Consider the following 9,339-nt stretch of genomic DNA (forward strand, 5'->3'; position numbering starts at 1 on the left):
TTAGTTTTCAATCCAGAGCATCTCTCTCCTCATTCCGTCTCTCCTTCCCTACCTGGGTGGAAGGGGGAGAGGATCGAGAGCATTTTTGTCAATCCTTAGTCAGTGACAACAATTTATTGGGGTGCCAAATGTTTGGCTCGATTTTAAGCCAAGATCATAAATTTTCACGAATTGGGAGTGTTCAAAATTCCATATCTGATGTGAGACATCTGTCAGATAGCAATGGGCAACACTTCTGTGGAATTTAATGAAGGATCGAAAATTGGACACTTTCTGCAATTCCTCTGCTGGACCTTTTTCCCAACATGTAATTGTACATCTGTTATGCAGGCGAGAGTCTGCTGCTCTGTGTAGCTGCTCTTGTGATTGTTTTATGGTTTATTGACAGAACTTTAGCCGTAATCAACGGCAGCCATGGACAGAAGAGTAGAGAAGGAGAAGCATGAAGGATGTTGTCTTCTATTATCTCTGACCTTCCTCTGAGCTTACGTAGATATATGGAATGGAATATCTCTTGCCAATTTTGCTGTCTGTCTAATTCAGCCTCCTACGTGGCAGGGGGTCATAGATCTCCCAGTAGTGCCTTAGACAGCAGGGCAAAGACATGACCTTGGAGTCCCAGCAGTTACAAAAACATTCTAGCGTGTATTATCATTCCGAGCTGGAACACTTAGCTTCTAGTTAAAAGAAAGCTTACTGAAGGAAAAAAATAATCAGTAAAAGTGGCTTCATCCTGGCTCAAACCAAGGGCAATTCTTTAGACTCTAAAATGGCCTACAATATATGATCTGTTCTTGTAGTCTTGTTCATGTGAGCATTTTAACAAGTCTTGGCAAAGCCTAGATGTTTAATTGCTTTTATACTTTGTTTTGGGGGCTTTTTGGTTTTATTTTTTGAACTTTTTCTTAAACCACAAAGAGGATATTGCTGTATCCACTTGAAGCTTTGTTGTGTTTCTTTGCTTTTGCTAGGCAAAATGTATTGAAAAATTGCCATTAAATATTTGAGTACAAATTCTTCAGGATCTTAGTTTTAAATTTAATCGAAAATACCTTAATACTGGTTCAGTACTGCCAGAGGGGAAAGATTGCTGCCTAATGAATGAACACTTCTTGGGGTTTTTCTTGTTATGAGATCACTGTCTGATGTGATATGGCAACAAGCAGGTAAAGCTACATTTTCCTGTCTCTTGATGCCAAGCAATGAGTGGAAGGAGAATAAAATAGAAGTTCTGAAAAATCTTGTTCCAAACCTGTTTGTAGCTGATTTATTAGGCATGTCTGAGGGAAAAATTGTCACTGGTCCAGATAATTCTGGACCCCACAGAGATTTATGTATAATTAGGTGAAGAAATGGTTGGGTTGTGAGGTCAATTTTTTTTTCAAGTTAGAATGCTGTTTCCATGTAACTTTCCAACAGAATCACTAATTTTAATTTGTAAAGATGTGAATTCATATAGGTTTAACTTTATGAGGAATTTATTCTGTGGAATAAGCATGGCTTTGGAGACCACAGTGCAACATTTTTGGTTCACTATGTATCATTGTAAAGTCAGTGGAGTGTATCATGGGCTTTAAAAGTAGCAACGGTTATGTTCTACTGAAATTATAACCGCGCCCAACGGTGCCAGTAATAAAACATTTCATGTGCCAAATCAAACATAAAGGAGAGGTAAAACAGAACTCTGAAAACTTAGTTTTAAAAACCAGAATAAAATTTGAAATGTAAAGTCTATTTAAACAGTGATAAATCAAGGGAGTATGAGGGAATCCCTACACAATGAAAACTATTAATTTTCTGACATTTAATAAACAGTTTAACAAAAATGTAGTTGTAAATGAACTAACATTGAGTTATCACAATATTACTTTCTTTTGTGTGTATCAGTAGGTTTTTCTTTAAGTGTTATAATTTGAGAATGCAAAGGCTCAGAGATAAACACAGATGCTAGTCTAATAATTCTAAATTTTTTTGTTCACATTGTCTAGTAGATGGATTTTGACTATTAATTTGGTTTTGTATGTTTTCTCTGTGTGATATTTGTGCATTATTAGATGACTAGACTGGCTAAGGCAGACCTGTTACACTTGCCTGAGTTAGGCATTGTTTGCCATGCCACTAAACCTGCTGCCAGTTGAAACCTTCATGGGGAAAATGAGATTGAAGTCTGACCTGCTGAAGATGGATGCCCTGTCTCTGTTTTTATTTTATTTTGCTTTCCTTTGTTTCTTTTATATTCCCCTTTTTTTGTTTTGGTTTGGAATGCATTTAGGCATCTAAATTCAACAGATGAGCACATTGCGTCAGACTGAAATAGTGAAAAATATATCAGTTTTAAGATGCATTAGTGTGCACTGTGCACCAGTGTCTACCAAAGCTTTATACCTTTGTGGTTCTGATGTGCCAGGCCACCAAATCCACACAGTCTAGTAAACTCGGTTGTCCCTCTCCTCCCCCTGGCTGGAGGAAGGGCACCTCTAATTTTGAGCATTACAGTTTGATGCACCATCCTGGGTGGTGACTGGTGCAACCTTCTTCTTGGCAGAACCATCTCCTGGCTTTGTTCTGTTCAGTAGCTCTTGCACATGTAACTGGAGAATATCAGTGGGTTTCTTGTCCCAGACTCTCATGTCCTCTTTAAAATAATTTTTCAAGAGAGACCACAGGTGGCGTCGCAGTGGGTCCTTTCTCTCTCGCTGCTGTCTCGGAGCAGGACATCTCTTATTAATGGTTGCAACACATGACCAGTTGTCTCTAGAGAGATTCTGGAGTTTCCCATCTATTCAGCATCTTATTTTTTCTGTCAGTCATTTGTTCAATGGCTGAGGTGTGGAACTGATGGGAATCAGAGATTATATCTCCATGCTGTTGTGCTTTGAAAGCCACCTCACGCACAGTTGGTCTTGTGTAATCATCAAAGCACCCCATGAAAGAGAATATATGGGCATGTGCTGCTGGTACAGCCTGCCCAAACCTCCGGAACATTTGTGTGTCGCACAGAACGTCATCAGGATTTGTAAGTCCATCTTTATCATAGATCACCTCTCGCACAGCTATTTTTCTCAAGGATGTGATGACTTTCTCAAGAGTGGGTGTTCTGCTTCGGTGCCGTTCAATGTCACCCTTGTGGGGATCTCTCTCCCTCACAGCTGAAAGAAGTTGGTCCCACAGAGTTGTAGTTCCCATCTTACTACCAAGTGCTCTATCAATACCAGCATCTCTGGCCAGGGATCCCAACTGCTTGGCTTCTCTCTCATCCACGCTGCTCCATCACCTGATTTAAAATCGTCTGCTTCCTCAATTTCAGTCTCTATCGTTGCTTGAAGAAACTCTGTATGTGTCAGACAGGAGTGGGTAAAAAGGGAGGAGTGTTTTGCCTTTGCTTTTCTCATGGTCACAGATTAACTAGTATTATTTGAATGGGAGTGCACTTTATCTTTGTAGAAGCAGCTGTTTTTGTAGCAGTACGAGTGGTGGTATCAGCAGCAGCAGTGGCAGCAGCATTGCCTGTGGGGAAGTGGCAGTGAGTAGAACAGCATCTTGCCCTACGTATCCACAATACACTATAAACTTTCAGCAGAAGCATCCCTACTGCAGCAATGCTGTTCAGATCAAGAGCTGGGAGATTCAGCTTGAAAGAAAATGGAGGGGCAAAATTGAACCTGCTACTGCCATTACCTACATGGACCTTTCCATTCACTTTAGGAGTTGTACTGTAACTGTACACATAGAGTGCCCCCTTAACGATCAGTATCATAACCGCTAGGATCACTAGACTGGTAACTATTTGGTTGATTATGGCTACAGTTCTGTTGATAAACCATGAAATAATAACAAGAGCAGCTACACAAAGCAGTATACTCTTAGCTGCATACCACATATACAATTTCATGTTGGGAAAAAGGTCCAACAGATAGGTTGCAGAAGGCGTCTGTCCAGTTTTCAATCCGTCATGAAATTCAGCAGAACTGTTGCCCATTGCTATCTGAGGGATTCCTCCCATCAGAGATGGAATTTTGAACACTCCCAATTAATGAAAATTTCTAATCTGGGCTTAAAATCGAGCCCCACGTTGCACCCCAATAAATTGTTGTCACTGTTTGACTCAGGATTGACAACAATGCTCTCAGTCCCCTCCCACTCCCACCCAGGTAGGGAAGGAGGAACGGAATGAGGAGAAAGACGCTCTGGATTGAAAACTAAACTATACAGCTTTAATTAAATGCTAATACTAACAAAAAATATATACAATTATATACAAATGTGCAAACCCCTATTGCCTCCCCCCACTCCCAGCAACTCCCACAGCACTCTCCTTCACTGCGAACAGTCCCGAAAAGTCCCAGACTGCTCCCAGAGAGCACAGAGTTATGAGGGTCAGGAGAGCTCGTGCCTAGGGGTCGACAGTGATGGATGGATGGAGTCTTCCCTGGATACCAGCCATGGACGGAAGAGAGAGGAAGAATACGATGAAAGGAATTTGCCTTCTGTGATCTCTGACCTTCCTCTGTGCTTACATAGATATATGGAATGGAATATCTCTGGCCAATTTTGCTGTCTGTCTAATTCAGCCTCCTACGGCGGGGTCATAGATCCCCCCGTAGTGCCTGAGCCGGCAGGGCAAAGATATGACCTTGGAGTTCCAGCAGTTACAAAAACATTCCAGTGTGTATTATCATTCCAAGCTGGAACACTTAGCTACTAGTTAAAAGAAAGCTTACTGAAGGAAAAAAAAATAGTAAAAGGAAAAGTGGCTTCATCCTGACTCAAACCAGGACGTCAGGTAAAGTCTTCAATAGAAAATATGAAATTCTGAGCTACTGGTCTCCTTCCCAAAAACAAAACAGAAGCAGAACACTGTTTAAATTTTATATTTGTCAGTCTCTACTACAGAACAAAATTAGCTTGGAAAATAATATGAAAAAAAATTAATTTGGATTTAAAAAATAGAAACAATCCCAAATGTCTTGGTTCACATACGGTGCCATTAAAATGCTAGAAACAAGCAATTTGTTTTAGCCAAACTGTTCAAAATGTAAAAGTATTTAAGAGCCTCTCCCTCTCCTTTAATAAAAAACAGCTATTGAGGAAAAAAAAAATATAATGGGTAAACATGCAGGAGGGGAATCAATATACAAACTGTGCCCTAACATCACTCTGTCTCTAATCAGCAGTTAACAGACCTGCCTTAACATCTTCTTACAGTATGCTGAAGGCCAACAGAAAACTTTAGCTGTGATCCAAGTGCTGGATTAATACATGTGGGGGCTTGTTTTAAGTTTTTTTCACCTGTTTTTATACTTTTAATAATTGGATTGTGGCACTTAGATTCAGTAAATAAATTATTTCATTTTACCTTCACCTTACTTGTACTAGCGATAATATCAGGTTAACTTGGAAAGACCAAGGTATTCCATGCCACTTTTTGTTTTCACATAGGATTGCTTGTCCTCATGAACAGTCATATTGTTAACGCAGGGATGATTTATCATTTGCATTCACAGTATCTGAAAACTGTGCTCAGCAGGGGAACTAATTTTTGTTAACTTGGAGTTAGCAGGGCTCATTGAGAGGGCTTTAAACTAGGTTTGAATGGGATAGGGGATAAAACCAGGCCCACTGGAAAGGAACTTGGGGGCGACAAGAGTTACCGGGGCTCATCCAGAGACCTTTAAACCAGATTTGAAGGGGGATGGGGATATAACTGGGCTTGCTAGAGAGGTGCCTGGGTGTTGTGGCTCAGCCCAAGTGGAGCACCATGCAAGTATTTTTTCCTCTCTGGAATGCTTATACACTAATGCACACAGCATGGGGAATAAACAGGAAGAACTAAAGATCTGTGTGCAGTCACACAGCCATGATCTGATTGCAATCACTGAGACATGGTGGGATAGCTCACATGACTGGAATGCTGTCATGGATGGTTACATCCTTTTTAGGAAGATAGGCCAGCAAGGCGAGGTGGTGGAACGGCTCCTTATGTGAGAGAGCAACTGGAATGTTTTTATTTTATTTTGCTTTCCTTTGTTTCTTTTATATTCCCTTTTTTTGTTTTGGTTTGGAATGCATTTAGGCATCTAAATTCAACAGATGAGCACATTGCGTCAGACTGAAATAGTGAAAAATATATCAGTTTTAAGATGCATTATTTTGTATGTTATGCTTCTGATATTGAACTCTCATGAATACCAAATGTAATGTAATCTGTTTCTGTTGAAACCTTGCTCCAGTGAAGTCAGTGGCAGTAAGATTTCATCCTTTTGTTTTTTTAATTTTTAGAAAAATCTGTTTACCACTCATAAGTAAAAATGCAGCCTGAGATTTTGGTTGGAATGTGTTATGTGAGGCACATTGTCTTTTAACACTGTTATTTGTGGGAAGACTGAAAAGTTCTGTGTGTGTGTATATATGTCTATTGCACTTTTACATGTTCCGGTGGTGATTACTTCAAAAAGTGTTTTAAGAAAAAAAAAAGTGTCATCTCATAGTCTTAGAAGCCCTGGTAGTTCATGCTGGAGTGATTGAGAAGGTTCTCATCCCTAAATGATGTTTGTTCTTTCTTGTGAAACTGAAGTCCTGAAACAGAAGTACTGGACCAGGTGGTCTGTCTAGTCCTCAGGAATTGCCCTTCCCAGCCAGCTGCATTGGGACCAATTGGTTTCATTGGTAATGCACCAGGCTGTGAACTGCAGCTAGGAAGAGCTTTGCTTCATGACCTGTGTTGGATTTAGCTGTACCAGCTGAGGTAATTACCAGTAGCTGTAAGTCTTTAATCTCTGCTGCTAAATCCAATAAGAATCATGAATCGGATCACACAGAAATTATTTTATTTGTAAGTGTGCATTTTCCATTGATTTAAAATAGTAGGAAAATAACAATTCCTTTAATTATCTTACGAGTAGATGTGAACAGAAAGTATTTTTAAAACAAATGTACTTATTGCTGAAGCAGGTTTGGGGGGAGGGGAGGATTAACCATGTCCATGGTATGGACTAGATTGACTAGGGTTCTTAAGCACTTTGATGATACAAAAAAGTAACAATCATAACTGATATTTAGGACAATTGCATTTCTGAAGAAGCATTAGGTATCTCTAGGCAATGCAGAGCAAGTCTATATTTGCTTCCAGATTCCTTTGCAAAGCAAAGAATAGATAAATAAATTATCTTAGAGTCTGTAATTTACAAAACACTCATAAGCTTCTAAGACATAAGGATGTGATATAGATGTGGCATATTTTCTTTGTTTCCCTTATTAGAAAATAATTATCTATCCCACACAACATCCTTGTCTCTAAATTGGAAAGACATGGATTTGATGGATGGACCACTCAGTGGATAAGGAATTGGCTGGATGGTCGCACTCAAAGAGTTGCAGCTGATGGCTCAATGTCCAAGAGGAGATCAATGACAAGTGGTGTTCCTCAGGGGTTGGTACTGGGACTGAGGCTGTTTAACATCTTTGTCGATGACATGGACAGTGGGATTGAGTGCACCCTCAGCAAGTTTGCTGATGACGCCAAGCTGTGTGGTGAGGTTGACACGCTGGAGGGGAAGGATGCCATCCAGAGGGGCCTTGACAGGCTTGAGAGGTGGGCCCATGCCAACCACATGAAGTTCAACAAGGCCAAGTGTGAGGTTCTGCACCTGGGTCAGGGCAATCCCAAGCACAAATACAGGCTGGGGGAGAATGGATTGAAAACAGTCTGGAGAAGGACTTGGGGGTGATGGTTGATGAAAAGCTTGACATGAATATGGAGATAACTCTCCATACCATTTCTGCCATTGCATTTACTTTGTCTGTTGATCCTGTAAAACCTGTATGAGTATCCAGTTAAGTGCAAGATGCTGGTTGTTCAAGGATAAGGTCTGGTTCATCAATCATTAGAAAACACCTAAATATTTTGATTTCCAGAAGAACTGGTATATAATTATATATCTAATTTGCACTTACAGTTGCTGGAACTGTATATTTGGAAGCGTGTTAGCTACACAATAGGCAGGATGTGCAGCAAAGTTCCTGATTCTCATGAGCAGTCAGGAGAATCAGGTATACTTCTCATTGCATGTCTGACTTCAAAAGGAGAGCTGTAAAGAGTGCTGATCATTGTGACTATGACTCATTCATGCATGTTTTAAAAAAAGCCCTGGAAGACATAATTGCATAGTTAATTCTTAATTGATAATTTCCTGTTTTCCTCCTTTAGATAGCAAAATCAGGTGGTTTTTTATGTGTTAAGGAGCAAGGTGCCTCAAAACAACATAAATGAAATGTAAATAGGAGTCATGTGGGAAAAAAAGAGTACTGTTATTTTGTCTTTTTAGATTTGTTTTGTCCTTTGGTCATGTCCAACTGTAATCCAGTCCTTGTTGCGGATCTGTAGAATAGGATTGCAACAAGTTCCTTTTCCTGTGGGGTCCATTGGAATTCATATATCTAAAATCGCATAGTGTTTTGAAACTTACCTCACATTTTTCTTTTTTGCTAACAATATTTATATATTAATGTTTAAATCTTGAAGTTAGGGATTTTATAGTTGAAACATACACAGTTTGAAACACAGCAATAAAAGCCACTAGCACGGCATTTGTATATACCCTAACTTTTAAAACAATGTTTAAATAAAAACTGATTGTAAAATCATAGAAAGAATTAACATCTGTGTAGTGTTTCAACTCTGTGTAACGCTTTCATTGGTTTCTTCAGGTAAAATCCCAGATGAAGCCAAAGCCCTTTCTCTATTGGCGCCTGCTCCTATTATGACAAGCCTGATGCCTGGTGCAGGATTGCTTCCTATACCTACACCAAACCCTTTGACTACAGTAAGTAAAATTCAGTTCCTGTTTATTTTTTTTATTTCCTCTATAGTCAGTAGCCTTTCTGTATTTAGTCAACAAGAAATATCTAATCTGTGGATGTTGTCCTCTTATATGATAAATCTGTGAGGATTTAGCTGCGGTGCCTCATTTGAGGGTAGATGACAACATGACCATGAACTACCTTTGCAGGTGGTTCTTTCAGATTTTTTGTTTTGAAAATAGCTGGTAAATACAGGCTTTGTGTCTGTTGTAATTATTGTCCTTCCATAGACCCATTAATTTAATCCAGGGACAATGCTATCCACCTCATAAAAAATCCTTAAAATTAATAGTTATATTAACACATTCCTTCAGAATATTAAAATACTGTATTAGGGTGCTTTTACTTCATATCTCTATGACCCTTCCTCCCTCCTAATATTCCTTCCTTCCTTCCTTCCTTCCTTCCTTCCTTCCTTCCTTCCTTCCTTCCTTCCTTCCTTCCTTCCTTCCTTCCTTCCTTCCTTCCTTCCTTCCTTCC

The 9,339-nt window shown here is 39.6% G+C and overlaps 1 protein-coding gene across 1 annotated transcript in view; it reads left to right on the forward strand.

Moving 5' to 3' along the window:
* LOC104398169 (splicing regulatory glutamine/lysine-rich protein 1-like) overlaps positions 1-9,339 on the forward strand; it is a gene marked incomplete at its 3' end in the record, with an annotated part of 41,625 nt that overhangs the window by 21,420 nt on the left and 10,866 nt on the right. Inside the window, exon 3 of the mRNA XM_010008222.1 lies at positions 8,707-8,822. Coding sequence (XP_010006524.1) covers positions 8,707-8,822 — 116 coding nt within the window. The remainder of the gene's footprint in view (positions 1-8,706; positions 8,823-9,339) is intronic.

The sequence above is a fragment of the Chaetura pelagica genome, unplaced genomic scaffold, assembly GCF_000747805.2.
Source record: "Chaetura pelagica isolate M959 unplaced genomic scaffold, ChaPel_1.0 scaffold1092, whole genome shotgun sequence".
Lineage (NCBI taxonomy): Eukaryota > Metazoa > Chordata > Aves > Apodiformes > Apodidae > Chaetura > Chaetura pelagica.